Here is a 26,886-nt window from a genome sequence, read left to right as displayed (position 1 = left end):
CCACTACACCAACAGATAGAGCGTATTGCATTTCCATACTCATTATGAAGACAGAGGACTGATTGTGGCCAGTTAATAATTACCAACATGAAGTGATCAAGATGAAATGCAATTTCCAAGTAAGTTAGCATGAGCCGCCCTCCAAGATTGTAACATTTTAAACTGTGTGGCAAAGGAAACCTGAGCTCAGGTCACACATTCCTGATCTTTGCAGTGAAGATAAGCCTCCCTATTTAAAAGGCTGAAAACTGCCCTCCATACCACACACATGTGCATCCACCCACCTCGGCTGGGCACAATGCTGAACTGCACAAACTCAAGTGGCTGCGAGGGCAACACCACCGACGGGGAGGAAGAAACCTTTCCAGGCTTCGACGACCCTCTGAACTTCGCTTTCACCTGCGTGCTTGGCACCATGCTGGCTCTGGTGGTCTTCTCGTTGGGTTGTACTGTCGAAGTCAAAAAGCTCTGGTTCCACATCTGCAGGCCGTGGGGCATCGGCTTGGGTATCGTATGCCAGTTTGGGCTGATGCCTTTCATTGGGTACGTCCTGTCCATCGCTTTTGCTTTGAATCCCGTCCACGCTGTTGCTGTCCTCATCATGGGATGCTGTCCTGGTGGAATCATTTCAAACGTAATTACCTACTGGATCGATGGGGACATGGACCTCAGGTAAGTTCTGCCAAATTTTACGTCTCCTCTCCATTTGACGAACTGCCTCTTTCTCAAAATAATGAAATAAGGATCTATAATCAGAACCCTGCTCAGGTAGCATGCGCTTCAATTCATTTTTAAATGTTGCTCTTCCCATTTAAAACATGAGAGAGTTTGGTTATAACACTCTTTAAACAGAATGCAAAATTGAATTCAATAAAAGCACACACGCCTAGACAGTGTTGATCTACTTCTGCATATACAGCATTTCTATTTATGCTTCAGCACCTTGCTTTTTATATTTTACACTATATTTGTAATTATTGCATTGCAGCCTTGGCTCATACATGGGAGTACATTTAATAAGAATAAATAATAATAAAGTAAATTTAGAATGCATATATGTATGCATGTATATATAATTAGGAGCTTAGAGCCGGGTGGCACGGTGGTGCAGTGCTTAGCACTCTGCTGCTGCCCACAGTTCAGATCACTGCCCATCTTGAATTTCTCACCATGTCTCTATGAACTTTTTCCCCCCTTGCACTCTGGCTTTCCTTTCATTTTCCAACCCCATGTAGGTCAGGCTAACTGGTAACTTTAAAGTGTGCCAGTATGGATGAGCATGAGTGTGCCCTGCAGTGGGTTGTTTCCTACCATGCGCCTCATACCGAGTGGGCAAGGACTCAGCCGGTTCTGAAACATTTATGTAAAGAATGAATAAATACTATATTTGAGAATGTATTGGGCCTTTTCCAAACCTAATTATTCCAATCCTGCCTCATGAGATCAGCAGCCTTATGTAATGCAGAAGCCAGACCTGAATAGGATGCCAGTCCACTGCAGGGCACACCGGGTGCCATACTCTACCAGACACATTCACTCTAGAGCCCTGCCTGTGTTTGGTATGGAGTACCCAACATGGTTGGTATCAAAGGAGAGGAAAAGAAAACTGTAATCCATACTGATCCATCCGTCCATTACTGAACTTATTGTCTCCAGTTCTGATGTAGCAGGGGGCTACATCATGTCCACAGAACGTAAATCCTACAGACGTTACAAAAGGGGCAACATCAGCCGACATGTGACCCAAAACTAATTCATCAAAGAAATGCCTGATGTATGCTGCTGCTCGAGTCTTAGTTTATTTCATGGCTTTGTAGCCCGCAGTGTAGAGTTTGTATTGGGGCGGAGTGGTGGCTCTGAGGCTAAGGACCTGTGCTGGTATCCAGTATCCTCGTCACTGCCAAAAGAGGTCCTACTCTGCTGGGCCTTTGAGCAACACCCTTAACCTGTAATTGCTCCAGTGGTGCTGTACAATGGCTGACCCTGCGCTCTGACCCCAAGGGGTATGCGAAAACTAGCAAATTCCTAATACGAAAAATTGTATAAAGCGAAATAAAGAACAAAAAAAGAAAAAAAAATGCTCTTCCTATGTTTCTTTAAAACATTCTGACATCAGAACAACTTTGATGAGGGGAGCCCATTCAGTCCCACAAAGCTTGCTATTACTATTCAGCTAATGTCTCCATAATAACACCGAGTTGAGGGTCTCTAAGGGACCACTTGTTTCCACACTTGTTGAGTTTCAGTGATTATCCTGCGTTGTCTGCTCCAGACACACCTGCTGAATGCCTAATACAGCATGTGACAATAAATGGCATATACAACGTGACTAAAGACCCTGTCACATTATGCGACTTGTCTTCATTTGTAGCCTTCATTTACATAATCGTAGAATTGTGGAGGAAGTCATCAATGTGCTCCTATGAAGCCGATCACCTAATGTGACATGCACTGTGACTCAATTAAATTGTCATAGTTATAACGCAGACTCCGTGTGTACGAAAGCTGAGAATATAATGCTACGATGAGGCATAAGGAACACAGGAGTTTTGGACCTCACAGACACAACAGAATCTCAGCTCTCTGACATCTCATCATTTACATACCAGCACATTATTGGCTGTCAGAAAAAGGGGTGAGCTAGAAGGTTGGCACACAGTTGCTACATGTGACACGCCCAGCGATGATTCTCAGTAGTTGTAAACTGATATGGTCCGGCGATGAAATCAGCAACTGCTATCGACAAGTCTTCCGTACCCTATGACTAGAAGTCACGTAATGTGACAGCTGACTAATAAATGTGTACTCCAGTGCCGGTTTGTCTTAGTGTTATGTGCATCTCTACTGAATGTTGAGATACTCGCGTTACTAAATTTTATTATATATTTTTTATATATGCTCTCTTGCAGCATTGCCATGACAACCTGTTCAACCATCCTAGCTATGGGGATGATGCCTTTGTGTCTGTATATCTACTCTTCCTCATGGGTGCAGTCAGGCAGCATTAAAATCCCTTATACCAACATAGGTAATGTACATTGATGATAAACATTTGTATTTTTTATAAACCTAAGCTTTGTGTTTCTGTAATGCGTATGTTGTTCTGTGTACCCAAACACAAGTCGATTTGAAAGGTTGTTTATTATATCATTTACTTTCATTAATATAATATGCTGTTGATAGGTTTCGCCTCCTCTGAGCCCTGTGCTCATTAGACTTACGATTGCCAGGCCTGGTCACCTATGCTGCTCTCACCCTGGGCCCATCAGTGTGCCCCCTTCATCCTCCAGGTCACAATATGCTTTGAATGTTATGTCCATACTTCCGAGTTGATTAAACACATTTCCTTGTCAACAGTCATCGGGCAGGTTAGGTTTTACAAATTTTGCAGTGGCTGAAGACTGCAAATAGTGACATGCATTGAATTCAAATCAATACGTAACTGAATTCACCGCACAATTTACAGTTTTGTCTGTAAAAAAAATCTATGAAATAAATGGTGTGATTGTGCAGGTAGCCAGTGCACCAGGGAGATGAAAACATGTGGAGTTGGTGTTTGAGGGCGGCCGAGGAAGGAGACATCAATTTCAGTTGCAAAATAAACCTTGTGGAAGTTTTCCTAGCCTTCCAATACAGAAAGCTCGAGATTCCCCCCACCCCAATTTCATTTTAGTGAGTTTTGCACGTGCAAAGCAAATTTTAGAGTCAATTCTTCATAAACGGTATGCAAACAAAAATCTACTGTTCTAAAATTCTTAAGTGTGAACATGTGCAAATAAAGGATACGGACTCACAGGACAAGTAATACAGCCAATCAATCAACTGAGAACTAAATCAAAATAAATGTATATTGGGCAGATATTTCAAAATGAACTTAAAGAGTATGTCAGGAGGATGCACTGAATTGCCTGATAGCAGTGGGCAGGAAAGACCCCCAAAAGGCATTTCTTAGCACAATGATCCAAGACAGCGCCTTCTTGGAGTGGGTTTTTTTATAATTTTGCCACCATAATCTTTTCCAGAATAGCCAGGGTTTACCCTGTGATGGAGAAGTTTGTTCAGACAAAAACAGCACTGGTGCAACAATCGTTCGAACTCGAGAGCCTTGCTCCTACTCCTTTCTCCAGCCTGCCACCATCACTCAGTGTTCAGCAGTAGCCCACTCAGAGTGGTCAGATGCTCCTCCCGTGAGTACTGTCCACTTGCTCATCTCAAGGCCCTTTTGTCTTTCCTTTTCTTTTCATTAACCCAAACTTTCTCTTCCTTGTTCTTCCTTTCTCATTCTTCTCTTTCAACTCAGGCTCTTTCTATCTTAAAGCAGGTATGGATGGCTAATTATGCACCCAAGAGTGCCAATGAGTAAACTTTCTGAACTGTGCACATTTGCACATGAATACAGGCTCACCAATTCTGCCGTCAACTGCCCGGGTTGATTGTGCACACTACCACATGCGCCTATGCCCGCTGAGCAGCCGAGGCCCCCCAAATGCATTTTACCACTTAGGCGGAGTGGTGGCTCTAATGTTAGGGATCAGCACTGGCAATCGGAAGGTTTCCGGTTCGAATCCCATAAATGCCAAAAGGGACTCTGCTCTGTTGGGCCCTTGAGCAAGGCCCTTAACCTGCAATTGCTGAGTGCTTTGAGTAGTGAGAAAAGCGCTATATAAATGCAAATAATTATTATTATTATTACAGGTATATGGTGGGGGCAGCAGCAAAATCTTAGCATATAATGAGTCCTACCCCTGCCTTCCGGTACAGCAAGGGACAATACTTCTAGGTGTAGTGAAATAAACAATGCCATTACTACTATATTGACTAACTAATGATTATCATTATTAGCTAAATATATAAATTTATATTGTGATAGAACATGGGTGCAAGAGATTCCAAAAGTCCAAACACAAACACATCAGACAGTCCCAGGTTCAAACAAATGGTGTTAAATCCACAATACATTAGTATACACATGCACAGAATACAGGAATCTCTTCTCCAGTTCACCTCTCCTCTCCTCTCTCACCCCACCAGATAATTCCAGAGATGAGCATAGTTGCACAGTGACAGGAACCACAAAGTTTTCCCATTCTTTTTTTCAGATTTCTGGCCCATTTTAACAGTAGCAACAGTCACAAGAATAAAAGTGTAAAAAAAAATAGTGTATGGGGTTTCCTTTCACAATATTATGTATTTAAATACAGGTTTCTGCCCACCAGATGGCCACAAAATCCTGCTGACTATGCCAATTGTGGAAAATAGGGGGCACAAACCCCAGATACAACTGACAGACATACAATCCAGGGTTCAAATAAATGGGTGTTTATTACAAAAAAATACCTCAGTATTAGCACAAAAACACAAGTTTTCTCTCCTCAGTACGTCTCCTTTCACCACTGCACTGCCCTCCTCTAGTTGAGTGTTGCTCTCCGTCCTCCCAGCTCCAATTCCGGCTCTCAGAGTAGTGGCAGCTGGCTCCTTTTATAGTGCACCAGGTGTCCGGTGATCTTCTTCCAGCAGCACTTCTAGGTACAGCAACAAAGGGCTCAGCCATTTCCACAGCACCCTCTGGCGGTACCCACGGAACCCAGGAGGGCTGCCCCAAACTACAATTCCCATGGAGCCTTCTAGGAGTCCGAGGCACTGCTGCAGCCCATGGGGCTGCTATCTAACGCTCTGAGGGAGGTAATGCCCTGAATATGCTCTCTCCCTGGTCATTCAACTATATAGGCGTCCTGACTAGACAAGGGCTCTGGCCATTTGCCACAATATCTAAAGTCATACCTTTCTTATATGGTTATACTTGGTCATCTGGCCCCGCTCCAGTCCTTGTCCTGCTTGTGGTTTACTTGCTTCATCCAGTGTGCATGACTGCTGCTATGTCATTGTTCTCCAGACTCGAGCAGCTGTTGAATGAGTAAAAGAAAAAAACACACAAGTTAAAGTAACCACTCTCAAAGTAAAGCTGAAACAATAAACTAATTCATAGTTCAAGTCCCACAGAATATTTCTCTGTTTTAGGACGGATACGTCTGTATACTCACTAGTGCTTTTTAATGGGGGATTTTAGAAATTTCAAAAAGTTTAACAATATATTCTATTCAAGATATCTTCACAAAAATTATAAGTGCACTAAATTTCAACAAAATCAGCCCACATTTGTACAAACAGACAGACGAACAGACAGAGATGGTCATCACAGCGGGTGCTTTTTGCATTAGATGAGTTCTCCTGCTAGAACGTAAGTAATTTTATAAGGATTAAAAGGCAAATCCCTCTCCACCACACTGTGCTGAATTAATAGAGACTCAGCCAACCATGTACTGAATGGAGGGATGAATTACTGACATTTCAGTTTTTAGAATTTAATTTTTTTTTTTGGTTTATTAGTTTTCTTTCTTTTTTGTATGACACTGGAAAAGAGTGTTTGATTTACAAATAAAACTTCCCAGCCAAATTGATCAAAATCCCAAGCCGCGACAATCATTTATCTGAAAGAGGGTTGTGGTGTTGACTACTTTTTCTAAGCTTTCTACAACCTTCTTCCTTGGTATTTTACTTGACATCGGTAAAATGTAAGAATTAACCAAAAATAATCAGGGCAACATGGCACATGAAGTTAAAAAATAATAAAAAAAAATGGTTGTGTCAAATAAACATTAAAAATGAGTAGGGCAGAAAAGTAAAAGTACCTAAAACTGAACATGGAGAAACATTCCATAGCAGTTGTGAGATACGCCCGAACACCACCAGACTGAGACCACATCTTTATAAAAGCACACGTTTTATTTACAGTTCTTGCACAGCACACAGAGATCCCAGCACAAACCACTCCCAACGCGGGCGTCTTCCCCAATGTCCTTGGATCGCCTTTCCTCTCTTCATGGGAGCTTCGTCCTGCTCCCACTCCCGACTTTAGCTCCCCGACTGTAGGAAGGCGGCCCCTTTTATTCCCACCTGGATGTGCTCCAGGTGCCTGATGACACTCATCGGGCAGCACTTCCTGGTGTGGCGGAAGTGCTGCTCTTGCACCCGGAAGTACTCCGGGCATTCGTGGAAGAATCTTTCTCCATTTTCCCGGGTGTGGCAGAAGTGAATGTCTCCCGGATTCTATGAGGCTTGGGGTGCCCCCTGGTGGTGGCCACGGGCCCCAGCGGGCTTGAGCCTCCTTGCTCTTCTCCTGTGGTCCTCTCCAGATCCAGGGCGGTTGCCCCCTCATGGCCCGGAGGACGCATACGCCACCTCCCGGTCCTTCCAGGCATCCCGGCTGGGTCTGTCCCCCAGCCTCCTGTGACACAGTCTTCAACATAAAATGCTTTTTTACTTTCTGGATACACAGTCATACATTCAAACTGCCACAATGGATTATCCCACAAAAGTCAAACAATTGAGTGGATGGGGTGCAGCACTCACTGGCGTTAAATTGATCTTAATGCCATTTTTACCTGGTGCCCTTAATCTTTGTATCCCTGTTGCTTTGTATTCAGCTCTGCTGTTTTACACTTTCCCATTCATACTACAGTTCATGTCTTAAATTGGCCTTTGTGATTGGAGTACCAAAGAAAGACTCACAGAATTCAGGGGATTTTGTAATGACCAAAGGTGTGTAGAGGAAAGGAGTAGCCACAGAGCTGAATGAACAGAATGGATGCTTAGGCGGTTTATTTTCAATAGAACAGCTCCCAAAGTGACGGCCTCAGGAAGCGTCTTTTACGTAACTCTGGTAATTCAGCCCAAAAGTCCACAAGTATAATTTAGTTGCTTTTATTGTTGAGGCTTTGACAGACACCAGCCACTATTGCTTTGGTGTTTTGGCCCCATTGTATATAGCAAAGACAAACTCCTCTTTGCTTCCCATTCAAGAATCTCCTCCATGTGTCACCTGGCTCTCCAACAACACTTGGTGCAGACGTTCACTTTCTACAGCTTTTAAACGTTACGTCGGAATGAAAAGTCTTACGGTAAAAAAATGATTTAGCATCTGATAGAGAAAGAAAAAATCTCTTCAGTTCATCTTTTATCAAAAGTTCTTCTGACTTCAGCATATACTTAAATAAGAAAAGTATTTAAACAGAGATATCTTTGGAACGTGTCATACATCTGTGCATTGCAATCATGGGAATGCTAACAATCCTTTATAAGATGAAGGCTTTAAAGAGTATACCTATTGTGGAAGAAATTCAACTTAGAGATGTATTAAAGGTCCCTACTAGACCTTCTTTGAGACAGGAACCAGGCAGGAGGAAATTTTGTTCGTGCGTCTTTATCTTTTCATGAAGAGGGAGCATTCATCACAGCAGTCTGTCACAGAGTGGTCAGAATAGTCCAAAAAATGAGGGTAGAGGTCTAACTTTATAAAGAACTGAATTTATAGATCAGTGCTGATTAAGTCATACTTTCACTCTGATTGGTTCATTGGTTTACACCCAATGACTTATTGAAATAAATGCCTGCTTTTTTACACTCTTGTTCTTTTCCTATCTAAAATGGTCAGCTGTTATCTTTGATATCTCTGTGTATGTGACGACTGTGCAGTCTTGTTGTTTACAGGACATATGCTGATCTCTTAATCATATACTTGTACATTTTGTGTGTTACATCAACCATTCTCGTTGTACATTCTTGTCTTTTATTTACTTAACCATTTCAGTAGTTCTCTTCTTGACATTTCTAAAACAAATACGGTGGAATCTCGAGATACGAGTTTAATTCGTTCCAGCACTGAGCTCGTATAGCGAATTTCTCATATCTAGAACAAACTTCCCCATTGAAAATAATGGAAATCCAGTTAATCCGTTCCGCACCCCCAAAAATATCAACATAAAAATCAATTTTCCTAACAAATAACACTGATAAATAATATATACAAGTGGAACCTCGGTTTGCAAGTAACTTGGTTTACGAGTGTTTTGCAAGACGAGCTAAATTTTTTAATTAATTTTGACTTGATAAAACGGGCGATGTCTTGCAATACAAGTAGTATGGATACACTTTGTCTGCTGAGCGTCATGTGATCATAACTGAGCTGATGGTTCTTCTTTCTCGCGCTCTCTCTCTCTCTCTCTCTCTTATCTCTCTCGCTCGCACACGCGTCTCTCTCTCTCTCTCTCTCCTCTTGAGGTCAATCGTCTCCTATTCTCTGTCTGCATGTCCGCGATATTTTTGGATACGCTTATACGGTGAACTGCTACAGTGAAACAATGAAATCACAAGCGCACAAACGCGTAGATCCTCACGCTACGGGAGAACAAGGAACACTGAGCTTGGGTGAATCCCCGAGTCGAGGCGGATTGGGAAACGCGTCACGCATAACCACAGCCTGGCTCGTGGCTCTTTACGTGAGCCAATGCTCGTATTTAGATCCGAATTTTTCGCTCATCCATTCCTCTTATCTTGAATTTCTCGTATACAGAGGTGATCGTATCGCGAGGTTCCACTGTACTTATATATTTCAATGTACACTGCAAACCAAAATACGTAACTATTGTCACCTCTAAATTATTCTGTCACACTATACAAGAGAATATTTAGTATACACTGTAGAAGAGAGCATGTTAATCTGTTACAAAACAGGTCAATACAGTATATGAGACATTAGATCATCCTGTATTACGCAGAGATGCTTGATATTTCATTCTAAGACTAGAGTTACAAAAATGAACTCGGCCTACATAGAGTACTTAGATAAATGGCAATATAACAGAAAAGCTTAACACACTAAACATGTTGAATAAAGGTTTTCTGCTGCACTAATGAAAATCCGTCACACCGATGCCGGCTCCAGTGGCTTATGTGTACTTTACGCAAGGCCCCACTTCCTGAGGATTCTGCCTCTTAAATTTGCGTCTTTCAAACACTACCCCAAGTTTAAGTGCCTTCACAGGCCATTATCATCTTCACTCTGTACGTCATATCTGCTGATCAGTAAAGTATGAAGAGGTGCAATTGCAGAAAATAACAAAAACAAACAAAAAAAAAAAGGTGGTAGAAGTTCTTCATGATTCATTGTAAATTTAGTAGATATTGTAGGCCTCACAAGTCCAGCAGCAGTATGGGTTTGAATAACATACAGGTCCTGTTCTCGTATTCATCATGTGTCTTGGAGTAGGACAATGGGCCTAATTGGCTCAAAAATCTTAATGTGACACAAATGTGGTCCAAACTTAGGAGTAGGGGTATTAGCATTTCATCACATTTTCTTAATTTAGGAAACTACTCCTAACTTCACTATGGTTTAGGACGCCTCATGATTTGTCCTAACTCACTATATGCAGCCAGGCAGAGAGCAGCTTGCACATTCTGGGAAAGGCAGAATATTTTAAAACCCCGGGACAACAATGGTCTTGTACAAAGATACCGATTTGGGAAGGAACAATATACGTAACAAATCTTGTATGATCAATCCATCTATGCAAAGAAGTCGTGCTAACAATACAACTTATTTTTATGTATAGCGCTCTTCACTATTCTTTACAATTCTCAGGTAAAATACAAGTATAGGTTAAACTAATTACTAAATACAGAACTGGTACACACATAAATGCAAATTTGTTAAAACACAAAATGGGATGGGATACGACGGGATTCATAAAGAAGACGATCAGAAACAGTGGAAGAGTGAAGGCGACTTCAGAAATAGCACCAGAATTGCCATGGCTGGTTTCTGTAACTGTTACTTTAGCAATAACGGCGGGAAGGGTCTGTTTCCTGCAGAGGCATTAACTCTCTTGGAAATGTGTTCTTTTACAATTGTGGCATATTAAATAATTAAACGATGTCATAATATACCAGAAAAGGCGATATACCTCCTATCGTGATTACGGCGGTACAAGAATCACATGAGAAAAAATATCTTTTAGCTTACATTTACTGACGGTTAACGCGGTTACAGACGGAGAGGCGCATGGACAGACTTAATCCAGGTGGGAAATCTGGATTAACACAGTCAGCCATCTTTCGCGTCACCACGCAGGGAGGTTTTTCTTCGAGCTTTGTCGATTCCGCCTCTAAGGGTCTGGCTGTTGTCCAAGCCTTTATAATGTCTTGCTTCATTTGCTGGTCTTCTCTGTCTCCAAACAAGGGCTGAATTCCTCTCCCACAAAATACAGAAATATCATAGTGCTTACATGCCGATTCTCATTCTCCCAGTAAGGAAAGAAGATTTGTGCTGATAGAGGACAGAAATACCCTAACCTGTGTTTAAGCTGACTATACAAGCCTCCAAGTTGTCTTTGGCTATCTAATCAAATGCTTGGTCAGCAATTCTAACAGCTGAGCCCCTGTGTGCCATAGTTAACATGCACATGTGAATAAAACTCATAACAGTATTGTCCAGATATAGTGACATAAAGAAACATGTCGTATAACAGGGTCTTCTTCCTAAAATGCTGCTGTGGGACACTTATTGTCAAATAACTATCCATGTTATCAGGCTTTACTCTCGTTAAGTGAGTGTATCTTGGTGCTTGTTGCAGTTTCATTCTTGATTTTTTACGTGCAGCTTAGCACATCCTGCCTTATTACGTTGTCCTTCTTCTTCTTCTTCTACTACTTTGTGCTCCCCTCCCCGATAGTTCCTGGTTGACAAAAAGAACATACCCTGGAGTGGGAGCTAAAAAAAAAAGTATAAAAAAAGAGGAACTACAAATGATCGAAGTTCCTGCGGTGGAATGATACAAAAGTTTTTGAGTTTGTAAAAAGTCCCAGTTCCTGTGGTGGGAAAGGGCCTGATGATATTCAGGACCACCGTCACATTATATCAGCTAACGAAAACGAACCGCCTGAACGGACAGACCCTAAAGCACATTTTTAAATATTGGGGTAATCGTTAAAATCACATTTTGAGCAGTAAGTCTTTTTTATTCAAATCTATAAGCGACTATTTTATAGGGTGGTCCAGATCTAATTATGCAATTGTCATTACGCTATAACTTATTAAATTTATTACATAGAAAATCACCCGAAAAATCCCAGACCATTGAGAAGTATACGAGCTGACGACATGAAGAATTATCTCTGTGCCGAACTGGAATCGTCACCGCATAAATCAAAGTCATCCAGACGATCTGGATCTACATAATTAGATCTGGACCACCCTGTAGTGATAAATATTGGATTAGATAAACTTTATTAATCCCAAGGGGAAAATTTGGATGTATAGAGCAGTAGAAACATAAAAAACAAAGACTCAAAGGACCAATAGTATAACCAATCGACAAATAATAAATGTATATCGTACAGAACTAGCAAATTAAAGAGCATACCTATTAACTCTGGAGTTTTGTAAAGAAGCATTGAATTACCCGATAGCAGTGGGCAAAAGAGACCCCCAGAGGCCCTTGTTAACACAATGTGATGGAATGAGCCTGTGGCTTAAAGAACTCTGAGACAGCGCCACCTGGAGGACATTGTTTATGATGGCATCCCATTTTGCTATCGTTCTCTTCTCCACAACACCTTCAAGTGTGTCCAGGGTTCACCCAGGGATGGAGCAGCAGACACTCTGCTTCTTTTGGGCTCAAGTTGCTTCCCCAGGAGACTGCAGCACAGAACACCACACTGGCTGCTGTGGACGGGTAAAGTATAAAGTTACAAAAAAAATGACAACATATCAGGTAAGTCAGGTTATCTGGAAATGTAATTGACTGGTTATATCTAGAATTTGGATGTATTCTGATATTTTTAATTAGTCAAGATAAACATTGTAGAATTAGGAGCACATCTTGTGATAATGAAAAATGAAGTACAGGAGACTCTAGGAGCATTTTTAACGTGTACTGTTATAATAAAAACTGTCCTTTCAGGTATCACCCTGGTATCGCTGATTGTACCTGTCAGTGCTGGAATTTTTGTAAATTACAGATGGCCAAAGCATGCCAAGAAAATTCTAAAGGTACTTTTTATTTCTTAATTTTTTCTACTGTAAGATTATTAAAGTGATATAACTGACTTTAATCACTACGATAAACTTACTCATTGTTTAATACTGTGATGCGTGAGTCACTGTCCTGTACCCGTTAGAAGACCGGGGGTCCAATGGTTTTATTCCAATCAAAGCAGGAACAGTCAGGGTATTTATTCAAGCTGGAGCTACACACAGACACAACAAACGGGTTAGAATGGTCCCAGCGTCAACCATCAGGTGACAGGCGCGTTACGCTTGGGGTTTGTGAAGTTGTGTTTACCTCGGCTACAGACAAGCAATCATCGACAGACGTGTCAATCGCGTTTCGGCGTGCAGCACCATTGGGGAGGGTCTCAACAGAGCTCAATAATCTTTTGCAAAGATTTCACAAAGCAGGTAACCTGTTGTTCTTTTTGGTTTTGATTTCTAGCGATTCGTTCAGTTTATATTTAGTATACAAGTACAACAAGGTGTACTCGTTCTTAGTTTTATTCGTACAATAACATCCAACGTGCAATAATAATCCTCTTCTTGGTACAAAGACATAATGTCACAGATGCAGGTTACTAATAAAGCATCGGCAGTGAACAACCGCTGTAAATATGTGCCACTACTATAACGGAGTTTATGGGGGGCTGTGTCAGCGTGCATCTCCAAAGGAAAAAAAACGTTAAAGGGGATTTCCACTCTGAAAAGGAGAAAACGTGAGAGGCACAAAGTTATATGTATAGAGCCCAGGACAACACTCAACAAACAAGATAATATTTAAAAAGTAACAATAGATTACAGGAAATATTGAAGAAGTAAAACGAAATGTGCATATTATAACCAAGGACAAAAAGTCCATAGCAAGTCCATGAAACAAGGTCATCTCCCTCGGTGTGGAATCCTAAATCAAGAACAAGCAGCAGAGTGAGACAATTTTAAGTGATTTCGATGAACAGGTAGCACTTTATTTGTCCCAAGGGGATCATCTGGCTTTTTCTGTAGGTACGTGGATCAGTGTCTTATACGATAAGTCGAGTCAATGATGGGCAGTGTTCTGTTCTAACACCAAAGACAGTCTTGTGATGGCAAGCCTTTTACCAAAAGACAAGGACAGCAGACTGTATCCAGCAGGGGGTGTTAGCTCCCTTGTTGGAATAAGTTCTTTTATAATAGTGGGGTGTTACATAACCTGAAACTATTTAGATATAGATATTTAAAAGCAACATCCCTCCCTTAGTGATACAGCGGTACGAAATGACATAGGAGAAATAACAGCTTTCTTTAATGATGGCTTACGCTGACTAACAGGCGAAGGAAGCCATGGCAAAAACCCAGTTCGGGAGTGGGGCCCGATGTGTAGATGTGTCAGCCATTTTCGTCTCTGCGTTGGAAGGATTTTCAGGATCAGATGACGTTATCTCCCATCTGTCCGCGGCTTCAAAGGTGTGCGGGCAATGCTCCAAGCGTTATACTCTTTCTTCATGTGCAGACCTCCATTTCACAGTTGCCCGACTGTCTTATCTTAAAATGCTGGCCTAGCAGTTCTTATATGGTGAAACCCTGTGCTAAATCTGGCTCTGTGCATGTGAGTAGAAAGAAAAGTAGATTTATAAAATATATTTGTACAGAGGACAGTGACTTATTAAACTTATGTTACACAGAACATAAAAGACAAACTGTTATTTCTATAGGCTTCTAGATACTTACCCTTTTCAGCTCTACTTGTGTCTGCGCTAGGATGCCATGAAGAAAAAAAGAAAAACATCCCACCCTTCTTTAGTTGACCAATCACAGATGAGTATCCTTTGGTTTCTGTTCTCAGATAAGCACAGACAGGTGATGAATAAACATGTTATCCACCCACGTGTTTAAGGAATCCCCTTTTTCAGGCCGAGAACTCTTTCTACATAAAATAAATGATAGACCATAAACAAATAATAACACATACAGATAGTTAACAAACCAACTTCCAAAATGTTCAAAGTGTTTTGCTTGTTTGTTTGGATATTCATTGGTTCTAAAGCCTCCTGTGGTGGGCTGGCACCCTGCCTGGGTTTGTTTCCTGCCTTGTGCCCTGTGCTGGCTTGGATTGGCTCCAGCAGACCCCGTGACCCTGTAGTTAGGATATAGCAGACTGGATAATGGATGGATGGTTCTAAAGCCTTCATCGAGTGTGAAGCCAAAAAGAAAATGCGGTTATGTATATAAAGGGGACAAATTAAAGGAAGGTGAAGGGAGTGAAAGGTGAGAGTAAGAGCGAGAAGCTCATATTAGAGAAGGTTTAGGAGACTTTAAAATTAGTTGGTTATGAGTTTAAATACTTGGGATCAACAGTACAGAGTAACAGGGATTGTGGAAGAGAGGTGAAAAAGAGAGTGCAGGCAGGAGAATGGGTGGAGAAGAGTGTCAGGAGTGATTTGTGACCAACGGGTATCAGCAAGAGTGAAAGGGAAGGTCTACAGGACAGTAATGAGACCAGCTATGTTATGTGGGTTGGAGACGGTGGCACTGACCAAAAAGCAGGAGACAGAGCTGGAGGTGGCAGAGTTAAAGATGCTAAGATTTGCATTGGGCGTGACGAGGATGGACAGGATTAGAAATGAGTACATTAGAGAGTCAGCTCAAGTTGGACGGTTGGGAGAGAAAATCAGAGAAGCGAGATTGCGTTGATTTAGAGATGAGAGATGCCGAGTATATTGGGAGAAGGATGTTAAAGATAGAGCTGCCAGGGAAGAGGAAAAGAGAAGGTTTATGGATGTGATGTGAAAGGACATGCAGGTGATAGGTCTGACAGAACAAGATGCAGATGACAGGAAGATATGGAAAAAGATGATCCGCTGTGGCAACCCCTAACAGGAGCAGCCAAAAGAAGATGAAGAAGATTAAGACTTGGAGAAATATGTGATCCATGGCTGAGCTTTCTTCCTTCATCATAGTTGCAGACGGCCAGGACCCTAACCTTTTATAGGAGGAGGACCGGGAAGAAGAGCATGCACAAGACATTATCTCCCCCGGATCACTAGGTGGCAGCCCCACTGGCACCACCGATTCCCACAGGGCTTCATGGGAGCTGGGGTTCAGGACACCCCTGTTGTGTTCCAGGGGTGCTGCTCGGGGCTGTTGCTGGGGCTGAGGAGCCCTGCTTTTTGGGCTTCTGTCTTACCTGGAAGTGCTCCCAGACCATACTGTTGGGAGGGAGAGAGACAAAGTTTGCCGGAGGAGGAGTGCCTACTGTGCTTTGTACTGTGCTACTTGTGGAAACGGTTTGGGAAGCATTGTCATTGAAAATAAACGTCTGTTGTGTACTGAACTTGGGGCTGATGTCTGTCTATGTTGGGTTTGGGCAGCTGGTGCGCCCCCTGCTGTACACAATACACACACAGTATGGGCACTCTATGTACACCACACACACACACACATACATACACACATATATATATATATATATATATATATATATATATATATATATATATATATATATATATATATATATATATACATACATACACAGTACATTCTGAATATACAACAGAAGTATAATTCTTTTGAATGAAGATAAGGAGTTAATCTGATGAGAGTACTTAAAAAACAAAATAAACTTGAAAAATCGATTACACTAAATTACGCAGATCAGAGTTTCCATGTTATGTCAGCAAGTGAAGTACCTTTTTCAGATTAGACTTGTTTGTATTTCTTTCCGGATGCCTGTTTTTTGGTTGACGGGTTTGTTCTGTGCTTATGATATATGAATATGCTATACTTTGATATTTTTTTTTAAACATGTAGTTAGAATAAAGTTTGTGGTATCATAGGAAGAAAACAGTATAATCAAAATTTCCAGCAAGACAAGCTCACCACAAAATCACCAGTGTGTGTTTCCCTGTAATTGGATGGTACAGCACTAGAATTCATCTTGCGGTCTTGAGTTGTGCTCTTATTTGTTTGGTAAAGGTGTGCACTTAAAATAAAAATAAAGGTGGAGCATTTTTTTCAGATAGATGGTTCTTGTTTCTATAAACAGAGAAGATAAAGCCTGGGCACCTTCTTAAAACAAACTAATATTCCAAATGTAATTTACAATCATTTTTTCTGTGTAGTTTTCTTGGTTATTTCTTGCCATTTTAACGTTTTTGGTAAAGAGCATTTTAATTATTACAATGGTTGGTTATTTAGGCTTATGCTTAGCATTTCAATACTTTTATCTTTTTGTCAAACAATTATGTTTACTGACAGTCACCACCATTTGTTTACGTTTCCTTAGTAACGACACACGGTACGTGACCCCCATCAGGGTCATGAGATTATAGATCATCATTTTTAGCCTTCTATTTATCCGAGGTTGCGCTTAACGGCACTTCTCTACCAAATGTTTACAGTGTTTATTTTAGTCTTCTTATTGACAGACCTTTAACATGTCCTTCCTTTGATTTTAGGATCTCATTTAAATAGTTTGACGTTTGTACAGTGTTATAGTCTTCAAGTTACGATCCTTGCTTGTCTCTTGACTACGTCTTAATTTCTAATCTTTATCTTCTTTTTGTTATCTTCTTTTCAACTCGTAGCACAACTGGCAGTTTCATGTGTAGTTCCCCTTGGAGCTGCTAGATGGCACTGTGATCCAATGACCCTGGATCTACAGGATCTTTTTTGGCCTTATTCTAGTGCGTAAAGACCTCGAAGTATGTTGTACTTAAATGTTTTTTTCAGAATAATGAATTGTTTGTGCAGATTGACAACAAGTCCCTGAACTCAATAAGCAGGTACTGAAAACGGATGGATAGATGCATGGATGTCTGTGAGCTCCACGCTGATCCAGAAGCATTAACCCTACAGTGTGGGGCTGATGGGCTTTGCCACTGTATAAAGCACCATGAGGAGATTATTTCCACGCTTTAATAACAAGCCAGGATACTTAATTCAAGGAACATGTTTTCAGTAATCTGAAATTCTGCAGGGGGAAGTGAAACAGTTTGAGTGAAACAGAGCCGTCGCAACTAGCCAATTAAAACTTTCAGCCCCCCTAAAAAATGAGAATCAACAAAGAATATTCATGACTAAAAACTGGTGTTACAAAATCACTCTAATTTTTCTTTAATTAATCGATAGTTCGTTATCCTATTAATAGCCTCGTCCGAGAAAAAAAGAATATTTGGCTTCCTTCAACATAAACACCTGCCAGAACAGATTCATCAGTCATCAGAATATTTACCGTATATATTCACGTATAAGTTAGGTCTTAAAACCTGAAAAATCAATCATAAAATCAGTCCCTGACTTATACACCCGTTTAAAAATACACTCAATTTTTATTTTATTTTTTACGTCTTCTTGCTTCCACCAATCTCACACCAGTTTCTCAGCCACATTGAATTTTGTTGCAGCAGCACAGTTACCAATTCTTTCGCCACTTTAATGACATTTAATTTAAAACCAGCTTCATATTTTCTTCTGATAGAACACTCCATCGAAGATAAGGGATGCTCTTACGATAAAGGTGTATGAGGGTGTGAGATACAAAAAACACAAATCAGTGAATAGTTTGGGTATTACCGTGTGGGCACAATATATAGAAAAAAAGGCAGTGTGCTCTGTGGTTACTCTCTCAGGTGCGTGTTAGAATCTCTTGGACCAATAGTGTGAGTTTTCTGCATTCGACTTATACGACGGACATTATAAAATACTAGAAATTATATGGTAAAATCAAGCCTCGACTTAAACACGAGTATATACTCACCTAAAGGATTACTAGGAACACCATACTAATACGGCGTTTGACCCCCTTTCACCTTCAGAACTGCCTTAATTCTATGTGGCATTGATTCAACAAGGTGCTGAAAGCATTCTTTAGAAATGTTGGCCCATATTGATAGGATAGCATCTTGCAGCTGATGGAGATTTGTGGGATGCACATCCAGGGCACGAAGCTCCCGTTCCACCACATCCCAAAGATGCTCTATTGGGTTGAGATCTGGTGACTGTGGGGGCCATTTTAGTACAGTGAACTCATTGTCATGTCCAAGAAACCAATTTGAAATGATTCAAGCTTTGTGACATGGTGCATTATCCTGCTGGAAGTAGCCATCAGAGGATGGGTACATGGTGGTCATGAAGGGATGGACATGGTCAGAAACAATGCCCAGGTAGCCCCTGGCATTTAAACGATGCCCAATTGGCACTAAGGGGCCTAAAGTGTGCCAAGAAAACACCCCCCACACCATTACACCACCACCACCACCAGCCTGCACAGTGGTAACAAGGCATGATGGATCCATGTTCTCATTCTGTTTACGCCAAATTCGGACTCTACCATTTGAATGTCTCAACAGAAATCGAGACTCATCAGACCAGGCAACATTTTTCCAGTCTTCAACTGTCCAATTTTGGTGAGCTCGTGCAAATTGTAGCCTCTTTTTCCTATTTGTAGTGGAGATGAGTGGTACCCGGTGGGGTCTTCTGCTGTTGTAGCCCATCCGCCTCAAGGTTGTGCGTGCTGTGGCTTCACAAATGCTTTGCTGCATACCTCGGTTGTAACGAGTGGTCATTTCAGTCAAAGTTGCTCTTCTATGAGCTTGAATCAGTCGGCCCATTCTCCTCTGACCTCTAGCATCAACAAGGCATTTTCGCCCACAGGACTGCCGCATACTGGATGTTTTTCCCTTTTCACACCATTCTTTGTAAACCCTAGAAATGGTTGTGCGTGAAAATCCCAGTAACTGAGCAGACTGTGAAATACTCAGACCGGCCCGTCTGGCACCAACAACCATGCCACGCTCAAAATTGCTTAAATCACCTTTCTTTCCCATTCTGACATTCAGTTTGGAGTTCAGGAGATTGTCTTGACCAGGACCACACCCCTAAATGCATTGAAGCAACTGCCATGTGATTGGTTGATTAGATAATTGCATTAATGAGAAATTGAACAGGTGTTCCTAATAATCCTTTAGGTGAGTATATACGGCACTAATGTTAATGCAAAAGGAAAGCATTACACATGAAATAGCATCAACTGTTGCAATTAGGACGCTCACTTCACTGGCTAAACTAATGATTCACACTGAAAATAAAAATAAAACTGCCAGAAATGTAATCTACCTCTTAACTGATCCATGGATATTGAGAAGTTACTGCAAAAGATGGTTATAAAAGTACAAAGACAGCTCTGGTTTGTAGTGTTTCAATGTGGAACAGAATCGGTGTGAAGTGGATGGATGAGGGCTCACTCTTCACTGACTTGTTAAAACAGTAGAACAATCTGGATGACAGCAGCCATTCAGCCCAACAAAGCTCGCCAGTCCTATCCACTTAATTCTTTTAAAAAAACATTAAGTTGAGTTTTGAAAGTCCATAAAGTCTTACTGTCTACCACACTACTTAGTAACTGATTCTCCGTGAAAAGAAAAACTTCCTAATGTTTGTGCAAAATGTACCCTTAACAAGTTTCCAACTGAATCTCAGTGTTGATGATGTACTCATTTTAAAATAACAGTCTCAATCTACTGTTAGAATTCTCTTCGTAATTTGAAACATTTCAATCATCTCTCCTCTTAATCGTCTTTTGCTTAAACTGAAAAAGCTGAGCGCTTTTAAATTTTCCTCATAATTTATCCACTGTAGCCCTGGAATCAGACTAGTCGCTATTCTCTAGGCTTGTTCCAGTGTTGCTTTTTGTAGCCTGGAGTCCAAAATTGCACACAGTACTCCATACATCTGTCTGTCTGTCTCTCTGTCCACTTTTCACTACTTAACAGATTTAGACTGTTTTTGCTTAAACATTCTGGCTGATTTCGTGACTTCTGTCATTGTAGTAAGTATCATAGTTCATTTGCGGTATCGATTTATTTGCACAAATCCAAGAGAGGTCTGAGAGAGGGCCGAAGGGAGGGGGGATTAGGCCCTGTGGCCCTCCTAAGTCACGCGCCGGCCTCCATTGGAGTCGGTCTACCTCTCGCCACATGTCGGAGAGTATCTTGCTTCCGCTTAGCTAGCAATACCTGTTTGTTCAACAGAAATTATCAACTACATATTGTTAAAGAGTAACGTTTGATGTTTTTGAGAGAGATTAGAGATTTGTGTGTTTTACAGGGTAGCTGATGAATGCCAGACATATCACAGCCACGTGCTTTTCTCCCCACGTGGGGAACGCTCTCCTGTCAGAGCTGAGCACGATCAGATACAGTGCCAACGTTTGATGATGGAGTGAGCCTACCCTCCGCTTGGCCATAATTACATTTTTCTTTTAGTTTTTATTAATTTTTAAAGTTTGCCTTGTTTTACTACTATGTGGGTGTAGCCGTGGAGGACAGCTAGTATTAGATATATTTATGTTAAGACAGTTGTTTTTTTCTATTGTTTTCTTTTTTAGAGAATTAAAAAGTGGTGGGTTTCTATCGGAGTTGGGCGGGGGTGTCATGTTATAATCATACTATTTGAATGGAAATACAAAGGCCTGCTAATTTTTTTGTTGCCTCAGTGGAACTTGAATGGTTTCTTACTACATGTCTATTTGCATTACATTTTTTTCTTTTTGTTCAAAGTATTAATATGGAGTTGATAGTTTGGAAACGTAATAAACCATTTATGATTCATGCAACTTTAAGAAATAGCATTACGTTAAAAATAGTGTTACGATAAAAAATGCATTACAACTAGCTGGAGACTTAAAGTTTAAAATTTGTGACACTACTTTTGATTTGCCTGTCTTGACGTGATACTTGACTCAGGACTTGGGTGTAAAGACTTACTTATTACTTGACGTGTCTTGGTCCCACTTCTGCAAAACACACCCATAAACAATATGTGCAAAGCTGCAAAGTGCATGATGACAACATCTTAAAAGTATGTGCTGGCATGGCCAGTTTTTATGAGGTGAAGGGAAGAGTTTAAAAAACGTCGTTCACCCATTTGTGCTGCTTCAGGATGGAATTTCACACATTGTGAAATGCTACATTTGTCATGGCTGTCGAGTCACTTCCTCTAACCTGTTCTCCTTTGTTCTCCTGTGCAGGTGGGATCCATATTGGGCTGGTTAATCATTGCCATTGTGACAGTGATTAGTGTGGTGTTGTTCAAAGGCTCATGGGTAGTCGATACCTCAGTTTTAATCATTGGAATCATATACCCGATCATTGGCTACGTGTCTGGCTTTGGATTGGCATTTCTTTTAAGGCAACCCTGGAAAAGGTGAGTGGCAGTCTGTTTATTAGTCCTTAGGCTCATATAAAATGTGGACAATAAGTCTACAAAAGAAAGTTAACAGTTTTTATCAACATTGTGCATTATTAGATGTTCTTGTGTCAGTAGATATCTTAAGTTTTAAACAGCGGAGACCAGATACACATTAATATTCAACAAAGGCAGGAAAACTTTGGTCACATATTTGAGACTTAGGAAAAATGGCAGATACATGAAGACAAAACATAGGAGAAGACAGTAATGAATTGAAGTTATTAAACAAATCCGTGCTCTGACACCTGGACCTCAAAGAGGTCAGTCTTGCTGACTCTTAGTGCATCACAAAGTATTTGACACTGGTGAGGTGAGCACTACAGAATTTTGGTAAACTGAAAACTGCCAGACATCAGCAGTGCTGTGAACAAGCATCACAACGCGTGACTTTGACTCGGACAGCATCATTTATAAAATGTTCTCAACTTCAGCAATTTTGTCTCATACTATTTTTTTTTTGACTATTTTCCACTTTTCTGAATATGAATATTTCAATCATTTAGGTATTGCTATTATTGATTACCATTATGGTACAATAAAAATTCACTATAGTTAATTTTCTTTTTTACTGCAGTGCCATTTTGTTTTTGTTATGGTGCCACCATGCTACTGTATGTTGCTAGGTAACAGACCCCAAAAGTGACACTGAGTGATGTCATTAAAATGATGGTTTATAAGCCAGCAATGCAGTAATCAAATCAAATTTTATTTGTCATGTATAAATTATACAGTGGCATGCAAAAGTATTCAATCCCCTTGAAAGTCATTATAATTTTCTGCATGACAAATGATTAGCTGGTTGGATAATGACTGACATGACTGACATACGATTTATACACACATTTATCCATTCAGCTTTTTTAATGTGCATACTTATGCTATAACAATACATTTCCAAAGTCAAAATAAGACATTTTCTGTAGATATTTAACCTTAGAAGTAGAACTCAAAGTTTGTGTTTGCATAAATATTCAAGCCTAACACATTATTATTTGCAATAACAGCTTTAATTCTTTTGGGGCAAGAATGTCTCAGTTAAGCACATTGTTCAGGAATGATTCTTCCCTGTTCTTCTTGGCAGAATTTATAGAGATCCTTTAGGTTGGTGGGATGGCCCCACCGGACAGCAGTTTTCAAATAGTGCCACACATTCTCAACCGTGTTAAGATTAGGGCTTTGACTTAGAAATTCCAAAAGATTCACGTTTCTGTTTGTGAGCCATTCCAGTGTTGTTTTGGCCTTATGTTTAGGCTCATTGTCATGGTGAAAGAATCTCCTCCCGAGCCACAGGTTCATAGCAGACTGGAACAAGTTCTCCTGCAATACTGTGTAGTATTTGAGTCCATCCATTGTCACTGCAGCTCTGACAAGATTCCCATTCCCACTCCCAGCGCACTCAAAGCATCCCCATGGCATGATGCCGCCACCACCATATTTCACTGTAGGTATGACGTTTCTTGAGGCACAGACAGTGTTAGTTTTATGCCACACCATACCTCTTTGAAGTCTGACCACAGCATCCCACAGTGTCATATTAAATAAGGTCTTGAGAATTCACCACAGTCATGCAGCCCTTCAGACAGAAAAACTGGTAGTTCAGTACATGCCAGGCATTTGAAATGGGCAAACATGGCAATGTGTTATACTGGCCACTGTTATCTGATGTGGGCTTAGACATTATGGAGCTACTGCTAGCCTGTTATGGGCGTCAGATTAACATTTGTCAAAACATTCTCTATGAAGACTGAATATGTAACTGAAATACATAACATCCTGGGCAAGGATAACTCCCAGGTGGGCTAAATACAAAATTGCTGACAAAAGTAGTAGTTAATACCGTATATTTGGTAGAGACCATTAGCCAAGCTGATTTACAAGATCACAATGACAGATCTGCCTAATGCACTCATAGCTCGCTACAAAAACATTTGCATGCTGTGATTTGTGCCACAGGCGGGTGTTACTAAATACTGACTTAGTAGGGTGCCTAAACCTTTGCAAATGGCACTTTTTTTTTTTTTTTACGTTTTTTCAGTCCACCAAATAAATCATAGCTACAGTATATCTTAACATTTTCATAAAAATGCCATTGTTTTAGTTTGTCTGCTGTTGACGTTGTATTTCTTTTTTTTGTCAACAAATATGTAATTTGGCCAGGGGTGCTTGAACAACTGAATGGAACTATACACATAAAGGCTTTTTTTTTTGATCCCAAAGCATAAGGTTTGATTATTCTGCAATTTCTGGACTGTCTCCGAACTAAGTATCAAAGCCCATGAAATCTAAAATATTTTATGTTTGGATAGATCATGCCCAAAGAAAAGGTTTTACCTATTGCCTTGTTTTCTTGAAATATCACAGATGCAGGACAATTTGCTTAGAAACGGGTGCTCAGAATATTCAGGTGTGTGCTACTGTGCTTCAGACGTCTTTTACTCCCAAACAACTGGTCCTCATGTTCTCCTTCCCGCTCATCTACTGTAGCTTCCAGTTCCTGCATGGAGTCATCTTTGTTATAGGTAAGTAGAGTGCTAGGTCACTGTCCAGCCACTCAAGATTGAGGTTTCACTCTCATGTGCCTCGCTTCCTTTACTACTGGAGTGGCCATACTCTGCAGTGCAGGGGCCAATGGGGCTGGGGGGCCCTCGGTGGCTTCATGATTTGTTTTTCACAAGACTTTCTTATTATCATACTTGCTTAGTTGACATCAGAATGAAAAGCTTGATGGTGGTGTCAATCCCACAACTTCATAAAACTTAACTATGACTATTAACCTTTTTTGTAGCTTATATGCTTAGTACATCTCATTGCTGGTGGTCATTTTTGAATTGGATTTAATTTAATTTCACGTGAGGGGTGCCTAATTTATTTCTTTTGCACTAGGTGGTTGTACTACTGGCTCCCTGGTGACCACCTGTCCTGTGATTTTTGTTTTAATTCCATTCTAAGAGTGACATTTCTCTGACTTGTTTCCAGCTTACCAGTTATACAAAAGAAAATTCAGAAAAGTCCTGCTGGAAACATCAGTACAAGAAGAACCCAACAAGGTGTCTGAAGGCAACGGCATCACCTGTAAGGACATGAAACCAATAGCAGAAATATTTACACATGATGAACGAAAGAGCAGCAAGATGTGAAGAAGGAAAATGAGCAACAGCATTGAATATAAAGAGCGAAAGGCTAAAATTAGACCGGTGGAAGGACAAGTCACACTATGAACCTACGTTAAAAATAACTTATCAACATAATGTTTTTCATTAACCCTTCCTCAAGGAAATGCTACTTTTACAATTGTATTTTTAGCAGACTGTATAAAAAAGTTTATGGTTTATAGATCTTACCCGTTTCTAAAGGTTTTCCAACAATTAACCTAAATTAATATATTTCTAATACAAATATGCTATATCTAGCAAGGCTGTGTAATTCAGGACAAGAGAAGTTGTATTGGGGTGCTAAGTTGGCGGTTAGAGCAACCATCACAAGACCAGAAATAGATGGAGTCCAGCAAGACTAGAGAATCTACAAGAGCTAGAGGGAGCCAATAGCTGCATGAGTCTGCTTGAAGCCTTCGTGTCAACTGAATCGCTCCAGGGCTGCACAAGCAGACGAGGAAAGAGAAGCTAAAAGATGACATGTTTTGTGTGGTTCACCACTCTGACTGTCTTTGACCCAGTTATGTGTATGATAAACACTTCCCAGTCTGAAACGGGCTCTTTCAGCAATCAAAAATGTAAAGCATATTTCCAAGAATTAGGCCTGTTATGGAAATTTCAGGTTAGAAAGATGAAGATATTTATTTTATATATTTAATATTTTTTCGACGGCTGACAGGAATGCAAAGGCGCCAGTCTGCCTGAGCTACAGGCGTATCTGGCAAAACAGCGAAGCAAATGTGCAAAGCAAAATACTGCACATTATTGCTGACTTATCAGACTCTGTTTTCGATGCAAATGATCTGGAGTTCGAAATTGAAAGGGATGTACCAGCATCAGCTGATCGATCCCCAGCTGCTTGTAGTGCTGAATGCGTTGTGTGAAGACACTACTATTTGTAGTTATAAGTCGACACACACCTCAAAAGAGTTTAGGATTGGAACATCTCTCATATCGGGGAACGGATATGGTGCTGTGAACTGGGACTTGAAGCTTTTGAAGTTACAAGATCGCCAGTCCACTTCCAGTTAGGCCACCCTTGACCTATCTGGGGTCCTGTTGTGACACAAATCAAACATGCTCTGATCCGGCTGTCTTTCAAATATAAAATAAGAATAGTGGAGATTCACATTAAGTGGGCTGAATCCAGAAGTGTATCCATATGGTACAAACTGCATGTTAGCACAGTTCACACTAGGGTAGGAGGGTCCTGGGATATTATTTGATTGAGCTGCCCCAGGGTCTATTACTGTGGTCACTTAGGCACTGAAAATAATGGCACAGCAGAGCCATTAACCATATTTAAGGCTGGAGGGTACCAGCAGTCCACCCAAAGGCCATAGCATTTTAGAGACCCCTCTATCTAGTAAAGAGCTAAAGGCTTGGAGCAAGGTGCGATATGAGTGCAATAAAGAGTATGCGGTGAAAGCGAGGAAGTTATTCCATAGAATACCTGGGGTCCTAAAGGGGAAGTACTGGGTTGTTTTTATACATTGCCATATTTGCTTTTCTATTGTGAATAAAAACATCCTGATTCATTGAATTCTTGAATCGTGGAGTCTCTATTGGGTTTAACAGATGATATAACTCACACCCAGAGATTGACAAGCTTTTTGG

At 40.7% G+C, this 26,886-nt stretch overlaps 1 protein-coding gene across 1 annotated transcript; it reads left to right on the top strand.

Moving 5' to 3' along the window:
* The first annotated feature begins 386 nt into the window (after positions 1-386).
* On the top strand, positions 387-26,730 carry LOC120527420 (solute carrier family 10 member 6-like). The gene is made up of 6 exons (XM_039750818.1): positions 387-672; positions 2,910-3,028; positions 12,801-12,889; positions 21,897-22,072; positions 24,479-24,636; positions 25,094-26,730. The coding sequence occupies exons 1-6, from the start codon at positions 416-418 to the stop codon at positions 25,252-25,254; spliced, it is 960 nt and encodes a 319-aa protein (XP_039606752.1). The 5' UTR covers positions 387-415; the 3' UTR covers positions 25,255-26,730.
* The last annotated feature ends 156 nt before the right edge of the window (positions 26,731-26,886 follow it).

The sequence above is a fragment of the Polypterus senegalus genome, chromosome 4 (genome assembly GCF_016835505.1).
Source record: "Polypterus senegalus isolate Bchr_013 chromosome 4, ASM1683550v1, whole genome shotgun sequence".
In the NCBI taxonomy this organism is placed as follows: domain Eukaryota; kingdom Metazoa; phylum Chordata; class Cladistia; order Polypteriformes; family Polypteridae; genus Polypterus; species Polypterus senegalus.
Note: the sequence above shows the minus strand (reverse complement) of the source record. Positions and strands in the feature narration are given on the sequence as shown.